Raw genomic sequence first — 24,178 nt, forward strand, 5'->3', positions numbered from 1 at the left:
ATGCTGCAAAAGATGTTGTAAAGTTGGGTCTGGTCCTATGGTGACTACTTAATGACCACAGTTGACTTAAGACTATAATTCTGGGCTCAGTTACTGTCGTAGGTTGAGGATTATTTTTATTTCAAATTTGAGTATAAGGATTAGGCATGCACAGGAGGGGAGGTGTGTTTGTAAGAATTCATACAATGGTTCCCTTTCATCCTCCACCAACTAATTTGGGCTTTTATCACATGATGTTGGAATGTAGTATAGGAAACATCCAGTCAGGTAGCATTACTTCTCCAACAGAATTTCCCCAATTTCTGTAGATCCATCCCCACTACTTTATCCCCCTCTCCAAACCTGCTTTAATGTGGTCAACCATGGCAGCTTTAAGATCTGTGGACCAACTCCCAAAATTCCCCAGCCAGCCATGCTTTAAGGCAGGGGTAGTCAACCTTGGCTCTTTTATGACTCGTGGACTTCAACTCCCAGAATTCCTGAGCCAGCTAAGCTGGCTCAGGAATTCTGGGAATTGAAGTCCACGAGTCATAAAAGAGCCAAGGTTGACTACCCCTGCTTTAAGGTGTGTGGAATTGAAATCCTTAAAAGTTGTCAAGGTTGAGAAACATTAGTCCAAACACATTCAGAAGACACAGAAAGAAGGAGATGCTTCTGTTTATTCACAGTTAGAAATTGCATCTGCTTACAAAAGTCGAAAATTAGATTTTGATTCTGATTCTCTTATAATAGCTACTGTTTATTTTATACAAATGAACGAGAATGAAAAAAACAAGTGTTTTTATTTTTTTTTTAAAAAAAAATCTCACTCTAATTTATAACAGAATGACCACCGGTAAAAGAAGCGTATCTTCAAAAGTTAGGGCAAAATGCCTTGTTTCTGATTTTTCTCTCTTTTGTCTTTGGTGGCTAGGCTGGTCTTTTAATTATATGACATGATATGTAGACATATAACATTGAATAATAAATTCAGCATCCAGTGTAAAGATATGGGACGTTTCTCCGAAGGTGCATTTATTACTCACTCAACCCTGCAAAATGGCAAATGCTGAAATGTAGACTGATCTTCATGTGAAATTGTGCATGAAGGCAATGGGCAGGTTTAAGAGACCCAGGGAAGCAACAAACACTATAAGAAATAAGTGGAAGATATTCTATGCTATTCCAAATTATATTACTATTTAAATATATGACCAGGTTTAACCAATAGATTTTTCAATAGTTTTCATTTTCTAAAAGTGTCACCTTACATCTTTTTAATGTGAAAATTTAATGGCTCCATTTTAAGGAGTGTTATAAAATAATTGGCAGATGATCAGTGGACAGAAATTTGCCGTAGACCCCAGTAATATGCAAAATGTAAACAGACAACTTAGCAGATATAAACATATATAAAAGACTTGTAGCCTTAGTTGAAATGTATTTCAATAGTAACTGCAATTTTTACTGTATGGAGATAATCTGTGAGAAAAACCACTTGAAAATCAAATAATTTAAAAAAATAAGGAACACTGCAAAGAAGTGACCCTACCTCCCCTAAAAAAAAGGTACAAAGAAAAAAAATCAGACACCTACAATTATTATATAGAACCCAGCTCCCCTTTCTTGTCAACTAGGGTTGCCAAATCCCATTGAAAGCAAGCACTGAGTATATATGCATTTATTCCATACTCCAAAAAAGGACAAAACAAGAACAAAAATTTAAATATTATTTGAATTAATAGTTATTGATCAAAGTTGTATGGAAAATAAGATATCTTATATATAAAATTTATTGAACTGCATTTGCACATATGCTCACCAACCATTCTCTCTCACCCAAGCCTCTCTCTCCCACCCATCACAGATACATATAAACTCTTACAATGATAGACTGCAAATATCTGGGATCAGTAAGTATCAAGCTGGACAAGCTTCTTCCCACTGAGTTTGTTGTGGATTCCTCTCATTTTTTGCAGGCTGATAGGAATGACTTTGTTTAACTCTGCTTATTTTTGCATAATGGAATAAATACTTGGGAAGAGAGTCTAGAAGTATTGAGCTAGGAAGGGAATTAATAAGAGCCTTTATACTGGGCTACAGGTATTAATAAAGCACTAATAAATCCCTTTGACTTCGTAGTTCTTAAGTGCATGGTACTTTCAATGCTGGTCAGCAGGACTTTCCTCTCATAGTTTTCCATATATAGGAAGTAAGCTTCTGTTTATGGAGCCCCTTTCTTCCATGGAGACATTTCATTGATGAAAGATATTGACTTTACTGAGACCTTATTTGCATAGAGGAGGGTTATAACCCACCTTATTAGAGAAGGGTTTCCACTTCAGACACTCATTCTCTGCACCACAAGGTTGATAGGAAGGAGAACAGCTAGTTCCCCCAAATCCCAAAGCTTCTTAATGAGTTAAAAATTATGGGCATGGCCCTAAATATTCCATGAGACAAGATGACAAGGCTGAAATACTTGCTGTGTTTCTCTCTGAAAAAGCCATTTTAAATTTGTTTTTAAAAAAGGCAGCTGGATTGTCTTTGTTTTGCTTGAAGATGTTTCGCTTCTCATCCAAGAATCTTTTTCAGTAGTCAATACTGAAGCTTCTTGGATGAAAAGAGAAATGTCTTCAAGCAAGGCAAAGAAAGTCCAACTGCCTTTTGAAAAAGCACCTTTGGGACAACCATGACCTTGGATGACTGAGAATCTCCATAGAAACTCTGAAAAGGCAGTACAATAGCTACTCCTTGTCTCCCCACCCCCATCCCTTGCCTCCATTTTAGTCACTTGCTGAATATTTAGGCTTTGATCTTTCAACTGAATCTTTCTTTGTTTCCATATTCTCAGTAATTCCAAATCAGTAATTCCAAGTATTCGAAGAAAAAAAAAATCTTGTGTTCCTTCTAGGAACGCTTTCAACACATCTGTGTAAAAAGAACAAACAAAATGTGGGAGCTGATAATTTTGCTCTGCTGTACCCTCATGCAAAAATATAATGGCATTCTTATGAAGCATCTCTTGAGTAAGGTGGAATATTCAGTACCACTCTAGAGAGAGTTCTTCTATATTTTAGGAGAGTTGGGGCTTGCAAATATGATCTGGATATGTCAAAAAGCCATTTCCTTAATAGATTGCTTAACTTTTAATAGCCACTGTGGTAAAGGGCCAACAAGATAGAACCTTGACATAATGACTTTCATCAAGCTGCTTTCATGTCAATAATTAAATATCCTAAGCCAAATTTGTGTCTAAATGGAAGGAAGAGCAATTGATTTCAATGTTGAGAACTCGGCCAAGACGTTGGCAAAAAAAAAAAAAACCCTATAAAATAACTGAACTATGGATTTAAATCATGAGAATGTCAAGGCTGAAAGTTAAAATCATGACTTTTTGTAAGCAGAATGTATTAAAAATGTAATGTTCTGCAAAATTGTAACCTGGCACATATTACTGTTGGACTGTCTGTGCTTCTGATTACTGAAGACCCATGACCAAACGTTTGAAAAAATCTAACTTGTCCATTGAGCTGATTATTCAAATACCATATATGACGCACATGCTACGTACTGCTCTATTACTACAATTTACTACTGTTTGCTTTTTAAAAAAATACAATTTGGAAAATGTCCTCATTTGTCTTCTTGCACTTATTTTTGTCTGGGATAGAACTGCTGCATCTCTTTTGTACAACGGAAATAATTTTTTGTAGCCATTCTGGGTACATGATAGACTGAAGGTGTTAAGAATTCAGCAATGCCATTAACATATAAATGAAAGTGAAATGAAGCTAGGATATTCCTTGCTTAGCTTCGTTCCAAAGGTACAGAATCTGAAAGAACTCAAACCTATCAAAAAATTATCTGTTGTGCAGGAGGCTAGTATTTCACGGGGAAAATAAAGTTGTTTGTCTGTTTGCATAATAATTTGCTACTTAGTATAATTTTTATAGCACTTCTTTTAGAGTAATAATCCTCTCAGGGAATCTTTAAAGGAATTAAAGAATTGCAAATAAAAATACAATCACTATTACTGAAAACAAACAAAAGAGATCCTTTCCCATAAGGCAGGGGTGTCAAACTCACTGTGTCACGTGATATGTCGTGACGTATTGCAACTTTTTTCCCCTTGCCAGAGCTGGGATGGGCACGGCTTCCACGTGACGCGTCCAACCTGTGGGCCGGCCGTTTGACACCCCTGTCATAAGGCATTTGATGACAATGTCCTCTCTGCTCAAGCAGAGCAGGTTTGGGTAATAAAGTGGACCCAACTTCCTTCTCTTTTTAGAGATCCTTTCCACAGGGAAAATGGTGGCAACAGTTTGGGAGGGCATATGTTGGGGAGAAGAATCCAACTGAGAAAACTTTTGTGATGCTTATTGCTCATCTTCATTCCTGAGTTGATGGCAACTGAGCAGCTTTTGGGAATGCTTGATACTTGAAGTTGAAGTGTTATCATTCAAATTATTGTGATTCCCCCCCTCTTCTAGGCTAACTGATAAATCACTAACTTCTGCAATTGAAAGCAATTAGTTTTCTTCCCACTGTTACCCTTAGAACATTAGCATATTCTAATTCAATAGTTTAGATCAAAGGAATTATCTATAGTGACCCTACCTATCTGAAACCTTACTTGCTCATAAGCTCATAACTCTTTTCTGTTAACACTGTTAATTAACTCACTTAAGTCCATCAGCTAATATAAAGGTTAAAAAGTTCTGGAGAATTTTAGCACGCTAGAAACATTCAAGTATGTTAGCTAAAATATCTGCTGTTTGCTTGACCTTAGCACCAGAGTCAAATAATAACGATGGAGTATTGTATAAATTAATCAAAGGCAATAATGCACTTCAGAATCATGCATATATTCCTCAATAAGTCTGTTAATTATACAAAAAGGCATAATTAATAAACAAATTCACTACTCTAGGAAAAAGTTATTAATGTTTACCAGCTTGCTATTCTCCCATCAATGAAAATTTCATTAATTAAAATGTTGAGCACTGTATTCATTTAGCAAAAAGTCTGAATTAATACTACTATGTACTAAATTATTCTCAATTGATGTATAGTTGTTGATATTTCAAATTGCCCACCCCTTCATGGTCTTCTGTTTTAAAATAATTGCATTACCTATGAGTCAAAATCTAGGATGTTCATCTTTTGCAGCTAATTTTGCTGTATGTGTTGGGATATGGACCATTGCAAAGACTCTTCTTCTTCTAAAGATAAGTCCATTCTAAAGTAGTTGCTGCTGATCGTTTAATTTTCATGATGACAGTCACATAAAAAGGAGATGTCACTGTATACCACACAAGCAAATAGGCCTGTCTCAGTTTTAGGTGCTGATATCCTGGGAAAGTGAAAGGTACTCTAACTTCCTCAATTAAAGTGGGTTGTATCACTTGATGGAAATGTCTTCTGCACCTGTTTCTGCATGTAAACAATGCCATCACCACCTCAACATTGGCACCTAGGAAGTGAAATGTTATTTCACTCTGCAGAACTGCACCAAATGGCCTTTTGACCAAAAGCTCAACTGCTTCCTAAGCAACCTGGCTGCATTTAACAACTTTGAAAGAGTATAAACTGGTCTAATCAGCATATATATCTGATATCAACACTCACTGATAATGTTTAGATAAACTTAGATCAATTCACCTGCCTCCATTTGGGCACAATCAGAATAGATGTGACAGGCAGGATGTGAAGAGCTAAACTTCTGGCACAGAATGAACATCTTTCATTATGCTTTTTTCATGATGAATATAATACATGAAACCAATAATTATTGCATATTCTTTTTCCGGTGGTTAATAAGTATAGTAAAAACTGCAATGCATTTTAGCATAATCTTTAATGAGTCCTGCAAAATCCTGACATAAAGAAATCTAGTCAATTGCAAATGAAAAAAGAAGACAAAATACCATATTCAGATAGTATTTGTTCTCTGCCTGATCAATAGCAGAGTAGAAGGATATGCCTTTGCTACTGCAAACTGAAACCTTCACTAAGGAAGGCCAGAGCTGTCCAGATTTCTTTGGATAACAAGATGAGTGGCACATAAATGTAATAAATAAAAAATAAACAAATATTTTATAAATGTAACTTGGAGTAAGGCTATCAAAAATCCATGGAGATTACTTCTATGTAGCCCCATAGAGAGTTGGCCAAATTGGGGATTTTGTAGTTGAAAGAGAAGAATCTAATGTGATGCATTGACGTTGACTTCAGTCAGCCATCTCTTGAAGATAAGCCCTATGCTGACATTACTTAGGACAAATATAACTCGCATGCTAAGAATAGCACAACCTCCCAGTTACTTTTTAACAATTAAATCAACTTGGATTTCATCAGCTGTCTTTACTTGCTAATCAGCTATACTTTCTTTGAACTCCTGGCCTAAAGAATGTGACATTATCACTATGCACACCCTCCAGTTAGGAAAAAGATGCAAGTGTTTGTGACCAAGAACATTTTCCATGCGAAGGAAATTTAGTGAGCCATAGTTCTTGATAATGACATCAAGATAATTGTCCTTACTGCCTAGTGTCCTCAATGTTTTGCAGCTGTTGGCATTTTATAATATAGAAAACAAAGGGACAAGATTAACATCATAGCTTAAGACTGAGATATGGTCAATGTCCAGGATAGGGGAAGGTCTCAATATTTTGAATATATTCAAATAAAAGTCTGTGTCATTTGGATAAAAATGAGGTTTGCTAGTACCCACAGTAGAAGATACACAAGTTGTAATTCAAGTTGTAAGTTACTGCTGTATTGTAAAATTAATATTATTCAATGGATATGTGAGAGGAGCAAAGACAAAAACTTGTCACTTCTAAAACTTCAGCCCTCACACGGAAGAGAACCACATGTATGGGGGATGAAGAACAGGTTTTTCCAAGCTTGTGTGCTACTTCTTATGCAAGGGAAAAATGAAGCAAAATGACTGTTAATGCACACATGTACTGAGTCATCCAAGAATAAATTATGAAGCCGGAAAACAGATGCTGGTGTTTAATGATACAAAGAAAGATGCTTTGTATACATCATTGAATATTAGAAAGCATCACTTTTGAAGATTTTGCAGAGCCTTATTAATATACCCAGAAGTAATGGGAATCTCCCTCTTGGTGTGTGTGCAATACTCAGAAGTAATGGGAATCTCCCTCTTAGTGTGTGTGCACGGGTATGTGTGACCAACTAAGTGAAAGTATAAGTGCAAGAGTTAAATAAACTATGTTTTTAAAAGAAATTGATGTAAGGGGTAAATTTTTTAAGAGATGCTAGCACCAATATTACAAATTCTCTAACAGATGTGTCTCAGAATGAGACAGATACAGTAAGTGTAGCCTTACAGCAGGATCCAAATTGAGTCAGTCAACAGAACCAGAGGTTTGTTCTTCCAAGCTTTCAAACTCATGGGCAGTCCACCCTGAGGCAACTTCTCAATCTCCAGGATGTGTACACTGGGCTGTTCTAGTATGTGGTGTCTGTTTGTGTGTGGCTTGTGAATTGTACATTGGGATGTTGATGGCCGACTAGTAAGACATTGATTGTTGATTCCTTGTGCTGCCATACCCTTGGCTCCTAAGTACCTGGTAAGCTGTTGACTGACGAGGGTACAGTTTCCTAGGCTTCAATCGTTTCTCTGGCTGTTTTTGTCTCTGCTCAGCCAACAATCTTAGTAGCTGAAAAATTGAATGCATGTCCTTGTTTATTGCAGTGCAAGGCTACCAATGAGTTCTGGTTTCCTATTCTAACCATTTGCTGGTGTTCAAGTAATGTGGTGGTTAGCTTCCTCCCTATCTGTTTTACATAGTGACAAGGGTAATCCATGCAGGGAATCTGGTAAATCACATTAGAAATTTCTCCCACTTCCAACCGATCTTTCTACTGCATGATTTGTCCTTGTACCTTCTTTCTTCCTTTCTTCCATACTTTTTTCCTTACTTACTTTTTCAAGGACTTGCAATAAGCTCTATTTTACATTCTGATGCTATAGTAGTGAGCAAGGAAAGCTAATATTGTAAACTGTTTCTCTGTAGCTGGTGTAGCACATTTTGACTACCATTTCCATCATACCTGGAGAGTATGGGTTGATGTGCTTGGTTGGGGAACTATAGAGCCTTTCATTTTAGAAGCCTTTAATAAACAATGACTGATTGAATGTCACTTCAAATGTCTAGTTTTAATTGTTAATATCTATCTAAACAGATACACATTCAAAATCCTATTGTATCTTAGTTTTCCTTTGATTCCTGTATCTACTAATAAAAATTGTCCTAATAATCATTATAATTCAACACATCTGGTTGGTTCCATTTGGAAATGGCTGTTTCACAGGAGCCCAAAGACTCTTGGTGTGTGAATTTTGATTTGTGGCAATCAGAGGTGCTTTGAAAATATGATAGAATGGATTTAATTTTAATTCATTCCTGGCTTTGGTTAGATAATTACCAGGTTATTAATTCGTTGAGTAGGAGTAACGCAGTTACCTAGTACTTGACATCTGATGCCCATACTTTCTGACACCAGGATGTGTTAAGAATCGTCTTTCATTGCTCAAAATACTCCAGTGAAAAGCTGTTTTTTAGAGAGCTTATGCCACCTGCTGCAGCTTTTATTTTAACACATTGGAACATTTTGCTAGGGGCAGCAAATGGAACATTAAGTATCATCCATGCATGATGTATTGGTTTAAAAGCCCCCATTAATGTATCAATGATTTCACACATAAGGCTAACGTACTGTATCTAGAAACCTTCTGCTTATTTAGTTTCTTGGAAGCCCCAAAGTCTATGTGCTTATGTTAGTTTTCTACATCTATGTAACTGGAAACCTTGGTCTTTAGATGTTGAATAGAGAACTGGAAATATCATGGTTAGCTTATATTTATCAAGTGAGTTGTCAACTAAAATAAATCAAATTGCTCATATGTCCTCTGAATGCGGTGAGACTCTTTTTATGAGCAAACATTGTTTTGAGCAAACTATCCTTCCATGAAATCAATCTTAAATTAAGTAAACTTATATAGATTGTATGATGTGTCTCAAGTACAGATTCATATATGGGTAAACTATTTTGAATTCTTTCCCTTCTGCCCATCCATTGAAAAATATTGTGTAATAATTTTTGAATTCTAGCACGCCTGGTTATCTAAATCAGTGGCGCCCAAGTCTTTGGGCACCAGAGACTGATTCCATGTAGAGACGTTTTTGCGGGGGCGGAGGGGGCGTGGTTTCATGTGCTGTCTGCATCCCATGGATGGGGCTTTGCTTGTTTGCACCTGGCATGCCAGAGACCAATGCCAGTCTACAAACTGGAGGTTGGAGACTTCTGGCCTAGATGACCAGACACTCCAGCCCAGATGTGTTGAGACTACAGGTTTCCAAATTCCTAGTTATGGAAGTTCGGGAAGATTGCCCTATAATATAAACAGCTGGTCATCAAAATTATATCTATCATTGATGATGGGGTCCCTTATATAGGTATGGAGAAAACTATTTGTTCAGCTGCAGTCATCATTTTTTCTCAGGATTTTCACATTCTATCAACACTGACTCCATATTTAAGACTCCTAAGACATATTTACCTTATTTTGTGGGGAAAAAAGCCGATTGTCCTTACTTTTTGCTGATAGCTACCTTTTGTTTATTACCAAAAATGTTCCATTTGGTGGATTTATAAAAATGACCTTGTTTTTCCCTTAATGACCATCTGTAGTCCAGAAAAGCATAGCCTTCCTTTTTGAAAACATATGCCTTGCATATTTAAAAAATCATTTCTGCAATTATTCACAAACCCAGCACACAGTCCTCTGAATCCCACCGAGGTTTGCAAAACTGGTTCAGTATTGTTTGTGCTGTGTCTATGTATTATGTTAATCAGTGACGTTCAATATAGGGAATAATACTTTATCATTATCCATAATAGAGAAGATTGCTTGATTTCATAAGCAAACTGAGGATAATCTGAAAACTTGCTCTGGACCCCTATTTTCCCTGGGCAAAGTCACTGTGGTTTGATAATGCTCCAGTTTTATGATTGTGAAGATTGTTCATGCATAGTGGAAGCAGCATCAGAATCACTCCACATTTGCCTGAAGTATATTAATGGAGTCATGACCCACATTTTGAGGTTCCCAAGTGTCTTTCATTATGGGCCTTAGCAGAAAACTGGTGGAAGAATTGCTGTGCATTTTGAATAAGGAACTAATCACATAGTGAAACAAATATCAAGGCGTAACTATGAATGAATAGTAAAAGGGAATAGGAGAAAAACAGCGTGATTCTTCCTAATTCTTCACTGGAGTTTTGTTTCTTGTTTTAAACTTTTTTATATATTGCTAGGTGAAAATAAATACACACAAATCAGTTTCTCATATGATAATCCTTAAACATCAGAATGTTTGAAAAACAAGCTACCCTTGAAACAGAATTGGATGAATCTTCTCTCTGAGAAAGCTATTTGAGTAAAAAAAAACATTCTTATCTAAAACATAAAGAAATATCCCAATGTATCAGAACTTTTGTAATTGAGAATGTTGTAGATCACATCTTCTGTTGAACATAATGTTGCCAATGAGTTTGGGTTTTATAGCTTCTAGTAATAGCAGATAATTGTGATAAATGATTCATATCAACTAAAAAGGACATTTTTAAAATTTCCATACCTGGCAACCATAAAGCATTTATGAATGCTTCAATAGACCTCCATGACCGAAAAGAGCTTTCTGATTAATTTCATCTTAGTGGTAATTAGCTGGATTTGAAGTGATTTCTGGAAAACAGGTGGATAGAGGCAGAAGATTAATCCACAAACTTTTTTTTTTTAGAGCAGAGGGCCCCAACCTTTTGAACACTAGGTTCCGTGGAGAGAGGTTTTTCTGCGGATCGGAAGTGGCGTGGTTTTGTGTACTGCCTGCATCCTGAGGATGGGGCCTTGTTTGTTTGTGCAGACTAGTTTCTGGCATGCTGTGACCCGGTGCTGGTCCATGGACCGGGGATTGGGGATCCCTGTTTTAGAGCAAAAGACAATATACATATACCTAATAATGCATGAGTTTCTTCTGGAAACTGCTAGGTTTCTATTACCTCAGACAAAAGAAAGGGGTCTTACAAAAATAGCACAAGAGTCCTAAAGAGCAGAAATCAGAGTGAGGGATCCCAAAGAGATAAGCTTCATTCAAGTAAAAGAAAACAGTTTCGTGGGAAAATGCATATCTAAATGGAAGCTGGCTTTGAAAACTGCTGGAAGGTGTGTTGTCTGAAAGAGCTGTCATTGGCTTTTATTACCCCGGTAGGGAAAAATTGCAAATACTTCAAAGTAAAGTTTTTATCGAGAGTCAGGTTGGTTAACTCACCAGGATAGAAACCAGGAGACTGTGAGTTCTAGGCATGAAACCTGACTAGGTGACCTCAGGCCAGCCCCTCTCAACGCAACCCACCTTGCAGGATTGTTATTGTGAGGACAATAGGAAGAAGAAGGAATATTAGGTATATTCGTTGCCTTGAGTTATTTATAAAATAATAAAGGCAGGATCAATAAATGAATAAATTATTTCACATCCCAGGATTGCATTCTGGCATTCCAATTAGATTCCAACATTGGAACACCCATCGTTTAGAAAGCTTGATGTCATGTGTCTGATTAATGAAACACTTCAAAGAACTTTCAGACATTTTTTTAACCTCAAAAGCCTTTATTAGTATTACAAAGATGTCAGCACGGCATGGTGGAAATGCTAAGATCTGAATTTCCCTTCCTTTGCACATAACATTCCAGGCATTTCCCCTCCCCTATTTTGGGGTCATGATTCACATCTTCTAATTAACTTGGAGGGCAAAGATTCACTTCCGTTTCTTTTTCCCGGGCTTTCCTTATATTCTCCTCCCCTTTCCCTGTCACCTGATTTAACTCTAAAAAATACCAGACAGTTCTGCATATATTGTCAAAGCAAGAATATTCAATATTGACACTTAGGGTGCATCTCCCTGGAGAAATATATTTTTATTTTCTGTGATGATGAAATAAATGGATGGCTTGTGGTGTATTTGTGAGAGCATTTAGCAGAGCTAACTGCTAATAAGTAACAGTGCACTTATTGCCTTTTATAATATATTCTTACAGACACAAAGGAAGCCATTTCCATCAAAGACCTAAAAAGTGAGTCTTATTTTTCTAATTAAGTTCTTACCCTTATTTCTTTTTTTTTACTGTTATTAGTGTTTGCTTTGATATATTGAATTATACATATTGAACTATATCATTTTATACATTCTTCTTTGGGTAAAAGGGATTTACTCAACGGGATTTACTTCTGGGTAGATCTGCAGAGAATTGTGCTGTGAAATTGTAAGAAAATGCAAATATGGAAAGAGTGACACCATTTATAATTTTAAAGTGACATGTTTAGACTTAGCAGTTTCTTCTGTTCTGAATCAATTCACACTGCATTTTCAGTTCCCTGTTCCCATTTGTGATAGACAGTTATTTCTTCCCTTCCCCATTTTTTTAAAAAAATTACATCTTGAAAAAGCAGATAGGGATTGAAATGTCAACTGGGATGTCACCTGAGTATTTCTTAGTGGCCATGAGCTGGATAGAGGACTTCATGTATCTAGTTCCTATAAAATAAGGTCTGAAGACTTTTAGTCCTTGAATAATGTCCCTGGCATGAAAAATGCAAATCATCAAGCCTGGCAGCATTTGCCATTTCTGTTTCTCAGAAAGTGATGCAGGAAACAAGTGGCTAATCTATAAAGATATTCCAGAATCCTGCATTATTTAACCAGGTAAAATATGATCCTAAAATTGCCCCATGCCATCTTGTAAAATGAAAGCTGAAGAGCTTTCAGCTATATGTAGGAAGTCCTTAGAGTAGACCTACTGGACATAATTTCCATTGTTAAGCAAGACAGTTGTTAAGGGAGTTGCACCCTTTTGATCACCTTTTTTGCCATGGTTGTTAAGTGGATCACAGTCATTAAGCAAATCCGGCTTTGGCCATGGATTTTGCTTGTTGGAAGCCAGCTGGGAAGGTCACATGCTGCAACAGCCAGAATTGCCAGCTCTCCAAATTATGATCATATGGCTGTAGGGACGATGAAACAAAAAAGTGGTAAGACTGGTCATAAGTAATATTTTTGACTGCCACTGTAACTTTGAACAGTCCATAAACAAATGGTTGTAAATCGAGAACTACTTATATTCTTCCGCTGAATTGCGGAAGACATCTGGCTACATACAGAAGAAAGAAAGAAAAAGACAAATGGCTACAGTTATTTCAGATCTTTTGCAGCATGTTGCAGCCATGTTATTCTCATTGTGCTTCTATAGCACCATTAAAATCTGCATACAACTCTGTATCACAACAATTCTCCTCTGATCAGGAGGAATCATATGTCTTCCACAGCTATAAGTATTCCAATTGCAGTATTAAGATCCTGGGAAGTAGATGCATAAATAAAGGGAACACTCTGGATAATCAGAAGTGAAAAATACGAACACTTGAGGACACACACACCCCACCTCAGAGCAAAAGGTCAACACAGAAAAGATAAAATACAAATTTGATTGTGTGTTTTTTGCTGCTGATTTCAATTGGGTAGCAGGTGCTTTGATGGACAATTCTGATCCTTTAGCATGGCATCTTCCATCCTAGGAAGATGGATGCTGCAGCCATCATGTCCCTGACATAAATGATCATGGTTCAGTATTGCCAGTATTGTTAAGTAGCACTTAACTTCTGCATTACAGTCTGATTATTTTCTTGTCAAACAGGCATGTTTTGCACAGAGACAGGCTGTGAACTGACTCCAATGACACGTAGCCCTGTTGACCTGAAGTGGGGATGGGTATTCTCATTTATCATAAAAGATGGACCAAGCAGAAGCCAGATTGTTCATTGTTGCATATGTACATGTACATATCAAAGCTGAGCTGATGATCTATGCTACAGTTTGAAAATAATCTATTTTGTTTTATTCTGGAGGAAGAGGGCACAAATGTAGAGAGACTTTAGTTTCCTTCAGGGAGAATGTTATTCCAGCTATGCCTTTTTATGCAAATGATGTGTGGTTTGTGAACTATTGACCGTTGACTATTAAACTGTGATGCTGAGTAGTATAATACAAAAATCTACATTTGTTAATGTCATTAATTATCACTTGATTTCAAATCAGTTTCTCCCCCTGTTTTTGACTTACAGTAATAGAATTCCAAGAAACAACTTCTTTTAATTATGTTCTAATTAATACTAAGGGCAATATTTTTCCTATTTTGTTTCCCCATTTGTTTTATTTATTTAATTTATTTATCTTTGTTATGGCATGCCTTATTACGAATGCTTTAATTTGTTTTCATTTCAAGAGCCAGCAAAAACTCCGGCATCCCCCCGGCCAGTTGCTGTAAAAGTGGCAACACCAGGTAAATAATTCAATCATTTTCTTTTGCTTTGTTTTCAGGATTATTTAATCACCCTTTTGAGCAGCGTGCATTTTTTTTGTTATTATTTCATTGCACCAGAGCGCCATCTGTTGGTTCAGATGTGTATGGACCCCTTTTGTTCTCTGAAAATAAAAATAATACTGTGTAGAGGGTTCTGTCCTGCCAACTGACAAAACCATACATAATCGTTTACAAGCCACAATAATTGGATTCACTCATTGTGTTAAATCAAAACTAAGCACACCACACCACACTGTGTAAACCTTGCAAATCTCTGAAGGAAAGCTTTTCCTAACAGAACATGATCAGCATCCAATTGCTGAGTGTGGAATTTCTTGAAACAAGGGCCATGCACAAGTAAGGCTGCTTTCGGAAGGCAAGCTCAGCGGATATTCACTGCATTTCTTTAAAATACTTGGCTCCATTTGCAAATATCGACCCAGATGAAAGCCTTACTGCAAAGGGCCAAGGTAGCTACATTATTTTTGAAAAAAAGCAGGTTTGTTCCATTTTACAGAAGATCACCCCATATTTAATGCATTGTTATATGGCCATCCTTTACCTGTTTTTGTGGAAAAACCAATAACATGAGTTATCTGGTTACAGATTTCCCATTATAGTTAAGACATTTCTACTCTGAATACTTAATAATAATAATAGTAGTAGTAGTAGTAGTAAAGTTGGAAGGGACCTTGGAGGTTATCTAGTCCAACCCCCTGCTCAGGCAGGAAACCCTACACCATTTTGGACAAATGGCTGTCCAGTTTCTTCTTAAAAACTTCCAGTGTTGGAGCATTTACTGCTTCTGGAGGCAGGCTGTTCCATTGATTAATTGTTCTAACTGTCAGGAAGTTTCTCCTTAGTTCTAGGTTGCTTCTCTCCTTCATTAGTTTCCACCTGTTGCTTCTTGTCCTGCCTTCAGGTGCTTTGGAAAATAGCTCGATTCCCTCTTCTTTATGGCAGCCCCTGAGATATTGGAATACTGCTATCATGTCCCCCCTTGTCCTTCTCTTCGTTAAACTAGACATACCCAATTCTAGCAACCGTTCCTTATATGTTTTAGCCTCCAGTCCCCTAATCATCTTTGTTGCTCTTCTCTGTACTCTTTCTAGAGTCTCAACATCTTTTTTACATCGTGGTGACCAAAACTGGATGCAGTATTCCAAGTGTGGCCTTACCAAGGCATTGAAGAGTGGTATTAATACTTCACGTGATCTTGATTCTATCCCTCTGTTAATGCAGCCTAGCACTGTGTTGGCCTTTTGGCAGCTGCAGCACACTGGTGGCTCATATTTAGGTGATTGTCTACTAGTACTCCGAGGTCCCTCTCACAGTTACTACTATTGAGCATGGTGCCACCTATGCTGTACTTGTGCATTTGTTTTTTCTTGCCTAAATGTAGAACCTTGCTTTTTTCACCATTGAATTTCATTTTGTTAGTTAGTGCCCAGTGTTCAAGTCTGTCCAGATCCTTCTGTATCTTAAGCCTGTCTTCTGGAGTGTTGGCTATTCCTGCCAGTTTGGTGTCGTCTGCAAATTTGATGAGTTCCCCATCTAACCCTTCGTCCAAATAATTATGATAACATTATTTCTAAAGTTGAATCTATAGGTATGAATTAACTTCTACAAATCAGCGTCCTCCTTTAGCCATTTTTTTTTAAAGAGGAGGGAAGTGACGGAAGGTAAAAAGAAAAGAATATTTTTCTGCAATAGTTTTTGGTTTTGATTCTGTATCCCACACCTATAGATGACTCCAATTAAATGGAATATCTTATCCTTTTTTTATCTGTATCGAGTAAGTGGAAGGAGGAAACAGATGCTGAAGGTATAATATAATTACCATATCCTAAGGCAACAGATTATTTCAAATTAATAATTTTGCAAATTGTTCCTCTGATAACAGTGAATCAGATCATTGCAGATGACTTCAAATATAGTCTTCACAATCTATAAATCCTTATTTATCATTTTGATAAAGAATATCAACATGAAATGCATTCACGGGAGGACATTCGTCGTTCTGCAGAATGATGACACCCATTAACAAAAATGGCATTATAAAGTAATTATTAGTTCTTAAAAATCTACTTTTTTTAGATTTTTTTAAACATTCCCAGTCCCCCACCTCCCTGAAATGTTTAATATTTAATAACCAGGCCCAATTTTGCTTGTTTCCCTGAAAAATAAGTTACATGCCGCCATCTGCTGAAACAAACTTGCAGTATTCATCAGAATAATATTTTGATTGTTTTTTCCACAAATTGTTGATATCAACATTACAACAATCCCTGAAAATTCTATGAGGCTGAATTACTCTAGAAATAATTTATGGCTTGAAAAAATATTGTAATAAAATGCAGAGCTTTTTGCTGAAACTATGTAGTAATATATGTGAATGACTAAACAGTTTAAAACATGAAAGGAGTAAATGTTTAGGTGAATTCCAGCGTGAATTCAAAAGTCAGAGAGACCGTAAAAAATCGGGCAATAGGAGGAATTCCTGAAATTCATAGGAAAATAAAAACTCTGCACAATAAAATGTTTGCAGTTCAATTGCAGAAATGTTTATTCAGAAGCAATTCCTACAGTGTTAATGAGGCTGACTTTCACATGTTTGTATATTTTGTCTTTCATGTATTTTTTTTCTTTGAAATTCGATAAACATACCCCTTTCAACATTGAGTCTCTCAGGATGACTTTCAAAATATTAAAATCATAATATATTTTATAAACCAAAATAATTAAAATGCACCATATAAACAATAAAAGCCTAGCTGCACGCTGATTAAAATGCTTCTGTGTAGTGTATGCACATCTATATTTGCTGTATTAACAGGGTAAAAGTTATGGAGAAAATACATGTAGTATACTGTATACACTTTAATTTTTATTGAATAAATTCTTAACAAAGCTAAAACCACAAAATAAAATAATCAATAAAAATAGTAAATAGTGAAAAAAAGAAAAGAGAATAGAAAAGAAGAAAAGGAAAATAAGGATTATAAAGAATCATCTTGACAATAGTTATAAATAGATTTTAATTCTTTCCAATCTCTGGATGATACATACATGTATCAATAGCAATTTTCCGAATATCTTTTTTTTTTATTAAAAGTTTTATAAGTTTTACAAAAAAAAGGGAAAAAAACAAAACAATACAAAGACAAAAAACATATACAAAGAAAAAACTAAACATTACACAACAAACCCTCCCTTCCCCAACCTCCCCCAAACACCCCCCCTTCTCCCCCCCGAGCTTCCCAGAGCAGAATATAGGCTTAATTAAAAAACAATCAGAAAAATTATATTTTAAAATATATATGTATATATATAAAAATAAAAATTAAGAAAAAGCTATATAATATTTTTAATATCCATTTTAAACTGTATAAATTTTATCCATTTATCCCAAACAGCAAGAAATTTCTCTTGCGTTTGTTGCTTTAAGAAAGCCGAAATCTTTGCCATTTCCGCCAAATGAGACACTTTAAGAAACCATTCCTGCAATGTAGGCAAAGATTCCTTCTTCCAATATTGTCCAACTAACAGCCTCGCGGCTGTAATCAAATTTAACATCAATATAACCTCCTTTGTATCACAATCAATAACTATACCCAACAAAAATAATTGCGGAGTAAATTTTACCCTCCTTTTAAAAATTCTCTGGATATTCCACCATATCTTAATCCAAAATGCTTTTATCTCTCTACACGACCACCAAATATGATAATAAGTAGCATCCATACACCCACATCTCCAACATTTGGGTTGTAAGTCAGGGTACATAAAAGACATTTTTTGTGGATCAAGGTGCCATTTTATAGAAATTCTCCCTTAAATTCTGTGCTTGTGTAAATTTGACATTTCTCACCCAAATAGTTCCCAGGTGTCCAATGGAACTGGCTCACCAAAATTCTGCGCCCATCTAATCATACAATCTTTAATTAGTTCCGTTTCTGAGTCCAATTCAACTAGAACCCCATAAATTCTCTTAATGTGGGCTTGTCTTTGATCCTTCACTTGCTTAATAAAATTTTCATCTTCTCTAAGAAGGCCCACCTTGCAATCCACCTTCCATCTATCTGCTAATTGCCTATATTGGAACCAAGAGTAAATAATATTTTCTTGTGCTAACTCTTCCCGTGATTTTAACTGCCAGTTTTGTCCATCCCACCTAAGTAAATGTCTATAAGACACCATGTCCATTTTAGCACCTCTTTTTATTCCTTCTATCGCATGCCAAGGTATAGCCCATAATGGTACTTTAAAATCACTTTTATAATATTTTCTCCAAGTCCTAAGTAAAGAAATTCTTAAAATATGAGATTTAAAAACCCAATCCATCTTTTTGTTAAATATTAAATAGGCATGCCACCCAAAAAGTAAATCCCATCCCTCAAGATAAAGTATCTCAGGATTTGTCAAATTTACCCAATCACTAATTAGTGTTAAAACCACCGCATCATAATATAGTTTCGGTACCTTGAGCCCACCCCTCTCACGGAAGTCTTACATAATTTTAAACTTAACCCTTGGCTTTTTCCCTGCCCAAATAAATTTATTAAGGCCTTTCTGCCATTCACTTAAATTAATCTCATTCTTCAAAATCGGTAACATTTGAAACAAAAAGAGAAACTTGGGTAGAATATTCATTTTTATCACTGCAATTCTTCCCATGAGGGATAATTGCAACTTCTCCCAATTCTTCAAGTCATTCTGTACCCTAGCCCACAACCTTTCATAATTATTTTAAAATAATTTTGCATTAGAAACAGATAACATCACCCCCAAATATTTTACCTTATTAACAATTTCAAAACCCGTCAAGTTAGCCAAAGTCTGCTTCTCCTGACTAGTCATATTTTTAGGTAGAATTTTAGTCTTATTAACATTAATCTTAAAACCCGAGACCAAACCATAATAATGAATCAACTGTAATAACTTTACTGCAGAATGAACAGGTTGCGACAAAGTAACAACCAAGTCATCCGCAAAGGCTCTTAACTTATATTCTTTTTTCCTTTCCACATCTTGGATTTTATCATCAAAAGAATCAACTTTATCTTCGACTTCCTCCAATCTTGCATCCAGCTTCACCACCACCGTAGCCAGGCCTGAGACTGCTGCAAGTATATCTTGTCGCAAAATGTTGTTATTATCTTCCATTGATCCTTTATCCCACTTATCTCTTCTTTAAAGTCAGATTTAATGTCTGATTTAATCTGTATAGCAAATTGCTTCATTTCCTCTCTCAATTGAGCTACAGCATCTCCCATTATGCCTCTAGCCTCTTGTGCTGAAAATCCTGGCAAAGGAGGGGAGGGTGGTGGCTGAGCCGGTGGTGCATGTTTAGATTGTTGTTGTGGTTGTGCAGTAGAGGTTATAGGAGAAGAAACCACCTTGGATGTTGTAGAAGGTGGCTGTCTCTTTGAAGCCATTTTAAATAACCCAGTTCTCACTTCCCTTTCCCCCCAAAAAAAGAAAGGAGGGGGAGAGAGAAAAAAAAGTTTTTTTCTTCTTTTAAAAGAGACAGCAAAAGCACTATAATCCTTAGAAATCCAGAGAGAAAAAACCAAAAAAGAAATCAAGAAAAGGAATTCAATACCAAAAGCAAAAGCAAAATCCAGTCCTTAAAGAAAGAAAAAGAAAAAAAAAATAGAACAAAAGGCAAGGAAAAAAAAACTCCGACACTTTCAAAGCGCCATCTTAATTCCTTTGTCCAAACTAATAAAAAGAACAAAGGAGAAATAATCAAAACTAAATAAAAAGAAATTAAAAACCTAAACTATATAAAAAAATCCTTTAAACCACTCTGTCCGTTATAGTAAAAAAACTACTCACCAATACACTATAGGCACGGAGATAGAAGCGGCGGTTTCTTTTGCTTCCTAGGAAGCAAAAACAGCTGGGAGGCGGAGATCAGCAGGAGCTCCAAGGGAACACTCCATTCACCCCCTCTAGGAAAAAATCCAGAGGGAGTACAGGGGTTCTACCTCTACTCCTGCGTTCTCTGTCCCTTCCCTTTGCCTGGGAAGGGAATTCCGAGCCGCGGGCCAGCTGATACATGCTGCGCTCCGCGGTTCTGACACCTTCCCAGCTGGACGGCTACAAAGTAGCCGCCATCGCCGTCGCCTCGTACCGGAAGCTCCCAATTTTCCGAATATCTTGACAAACTATAAACTGTCTCGATGATCTTGGAGCCCTTGGACATTACTATTTATATGACAATAATTAAAGTCCATTAAATGTCTTTTTATGGTACTTCTAATATAGTTGTTTCTAAAAAAGCAAAAGGCAACGGGAAAGGATTGTGCTGGTGCACCAATTCATGTTTGGATCACTAACATTCTTGAAAAGTTGGGCATAACTGCTCAGTTCTTACCTCAACGTACTCTCCTTCTACTATAGTTCTACTTATTAGAAGTACCCATTTGCATAATCAAATCAATTGAAACAATAGAATACAATAGAATATCTTTATTGTCATTGTGTATCTCACAATGAAATTAAGTGCTATCCATAGTGCACACTACACACAAGTTAAAAAGCACAAGTTAAAAAAAAACATACATTATATACACACATCCTTCACATTCTATTCACCATTGCGCTGCCCCTAATATTGTACTTCAATGTTGTATTATACAGTAGTATTTAATATGGTTACAGGTCTGGGATAAAAACTATTTTTCAGCCTATTTTTCTTTGTTTTTATTATCCTGTACCGTCTGCCAGATGGCAATAGTTCAAAAAAAGAATGATGCGTCTTTAAGAATGTTTTGAGCTTTCCTAAGACAGTGGGAATAGTACAATTTGTCTGGAATGGGGGGGGAGGCAAGGGCAGCCAATAATCCTCTGGGTGATGGTAATGACCCTCTGGAGTGCTTTCCTATTGTTTTTTTTTTCATCAACATATGTTAATTTTTCCAATCAACAAGTTGTCTGGAGTTTGCTACGCTAATACATGTTCAAGTCCTAATCCTTCATTCTTTCCTCTAGCCAAGAATAAAATAGGTCCCAAATTTGATAGTAGTCTGTATCTTCTTTATCTTTCAACCTCATAGTTAATCTGCCCATCTCTGCACATTCCAATATTTTCCTGATTATTTCTTCCTCTGATGGCAGTCCTTCATTCTTCCAGTATTGTGCAAAAATTATTCTCGCTGCTGTAGTTATGTGTAAGATTAAATATAATTTCTGCTTACTAGTCTTTTCATGCATAATACCTAGTAAAAAAAGTTCAGGTTTAAAATCCACTTGTTCACCCAATATTTTTTCTAACCACATATGTATCTTTCCTGGAGTGCTTTCCTATCTGCTACTGTGCAGTTGGCAAACCAAACACAAATGCAATAGGTGAGAATGCTCTCTTGAAGCAATGATAGAAGGTCACCAGCAGTTTTTCATAATCTCTGCTGCACCTTCTTAACCAATGCTATAACGTGAGCATTCCAGGCCAGGTCTTTCTTTTTGGTAACACCCAGAATCCTAAAGCTGACCACAGGCTCCACACGGTCTCCGCTGATAATCAGGGGCTGAATATCTGATCTATTCCTCCTATGATCTACTATAAGCTCCTTGTAACCATCTATTGCGATCACAAGTTTCAAACTTTACAACTGCAATACCGAGTATAGTAAAATTGATTCTTCTGCATGAATCAGGCAGGGGGAGCAAGCTAGCTACAAGAAGCAATCTGCAGGCTGATGAGAAAACGTCTTAATGTAGAAGTAACACTGATGAGATTTTAACTTTAAACTATGTGGGATTTCATAGTCTTGACAATGAACTCTTCCTTTAAAGGAAACATAAAATATGTTTATTCTGTCATTTTCTAGTCAAGCTACTCAGAGACAATGCTGTGCTTTAGAAAATCTTTTCACTTCTTGTCTTGCTGTTAATTGATAGCAAGCCTAGGTCTTTCACAAGAAAGCTTGATACCTTCCTGATTGTCTCACCACCTAAAATTGACATTTGGGGAGTTGATCTTCTAAATATTCCCCAAACAGCAGATGGGCTTGTCCCCATCCTCTTCTGCCAGCTTCCCTTTCCTTCCTGAGCCATCACCCGTATGAGTCATCTTTGTTATTACATACCACCACTGCCTTTTCAAGTAGCTTCAGCGAGTGTTGGATATTCTGTGCAATTTGTGATTTGGAAATTATATAGATTCTGTGGCCCATGCTTCTGTGTCAGGAAACGAGGAAGAACATATCCTATTTAGTTATAAGAAGTTTGTTAAAGGAGAGATGTTTGTTGTTGTTAATTGCAAAGTTGTGTCCGACCCATTGCGACCCCATGGACAACGCTCCTTCCTGTCCTCTACCATCTTCTGAAGTCCATTTAAGTTCACATCTACTGCTTCAGTGACTCCATCCAGCCATCTCATTCTCTGTCGTTCCCTTCTACTATTGCCCTCAATCTTTCCCAGCATTAGGCCCTTCTCCAGTGAGTCCTTCTTTCTCATTAGGTGGCCAAAGTATTTGAGTTTCAACTTCAGGATCTGGCCTTCTAAAGAGCAGTCGGGGTTGATCTCTTCTAGGACTGACCGGTTTGAATGCTTGCAGTCCAAGGGACTCGCAGGAGTCTTCTCCAGCACCATAGTTCAAAGGCCTCAATTCTTTGGCGCTCAGCCTTTCTTATGGTCCAACTTTCACAGCCATACATTGCAAATGGGAAAACTATGGCCTGGACTATACGCACTTTTGTTGGCAGGGTGATGTCTCTGCTTTTTAGTATGCTGTCTAAAGGAGAGATATATGGTTGTTCAAAACCACTTGCCTCATTCCCCTTAGTTCTACTGGAAAAGAGAGGGGCTCATTCTCCCCCATGAATAATGGAGTGAAGAGAACGTAGTAGAAGTCAGGAAGTAATGTTAGATAACCTCCATTATATCCAGTTATGTTTAGGTAGTCACGGCTGAGTAAATCATGGAGACAATGTTAATTAATACAGCAACAACTAAAGATAATAAAATGCTTAGTGCATTCTACCACATGCAGTCACATAATATTATTAATATATTATTTATAATGTTAATCCAAACACTTAATCATATGATTACTAATGTAACATTGAACTGTGTGGCAATAGTAGCAAGGCCTCTGTGTACATTAAGATATCATTCATATGGGCAAATATTATTTTTCTGTCTATAGACAATAGAATAAAATTAAGAATTTCATAGCCTAAGGCCGTTTCTTGACAGGGCAGATGCAATGCAAAATTGGATTGAGCAATCCACTGATGCCATTTTTAGGGGCTTCATGCCAGGATGCCAGATCCTGTTTCCCCAACTACTTACCAATCACTGTTTCTGATCCAATTTCTAACACCAAATTGTTATGAAATAATAATTCTGTGTCTAATGAATAAAAGAAACCAACAAGTAAATAGAAAAGTTTATCTCAGATATCAATATTGGGGTAATTACAGTACTTATAAATATACATAGCTCCATATGTCCATTTCTCATTGATTCAATGCATGATTTTGCCATATATCAGTGGTGGCGAACCTATAGCATGTTGCCCCAGTCCTGGGCCTTCAGCTGGGTTTTATAAAACCTTTTCGCTTTAGGCCTCTGCCGCCGTGTGCAAAAAAAAAAAAAAGGTTCAATTAATCAGTCAATTTCAACTTCTTGCGGGAAAAAAAAAGATCTTGCAAAGTTGGAATTGATTGATTGAACTTTTTAGTCCAACCCAGTCTGCCGTTACCACCACAGCCACACCCACCCAATGGG

General features: G+C 36.7%; 1 protein-coding gene across 50 annotated transcripts in view; it reads left to right on the top strand.

Annotated features, from left to right (window-relative positions):
* Positions 1–24,178, top strand: part of LOC120300028 (neurofilament heavy polypeptide-like) — a 169,898-nt gene that overhangs the window by 61,176 nt on the left and 84,544 nt on the right. For all 50 annotated transcript variants that reach the window (XM_039325515.1, XM_039325532.1, XM_039325565.1 and 47 more), the window contains 2 exons: positions 12,118–12,153; positions 14,359–14,415. In XM_039325515.1, coding sequence (XP_039181449.1) covers positions 12,118–12,153; positions 14,359–14,415 — 93 coding nt within the window. The remainder of the gene's footprint in view (positions 1–12,117; positions 12,154–14,358; positions 14,416–24,178) is intronic.

This window comes from Crotalus tigris, unplaced genomic scaffold (genome assembly GCF_016545835.1).
Source record: "Crotalus tigris isolate CLP2741 ecotype Arizona unplaced genomic scaffold, ASM1654583v1 scf7180000017611.44802233496:7321179, whole genome shotgun sequence".
Taxonomy (NCBI): Eukaryota; Metazoa; Chordata; class Lepidosauria; order Squamata; family Viperidae; genus Crotalus; species Crotalus tigris.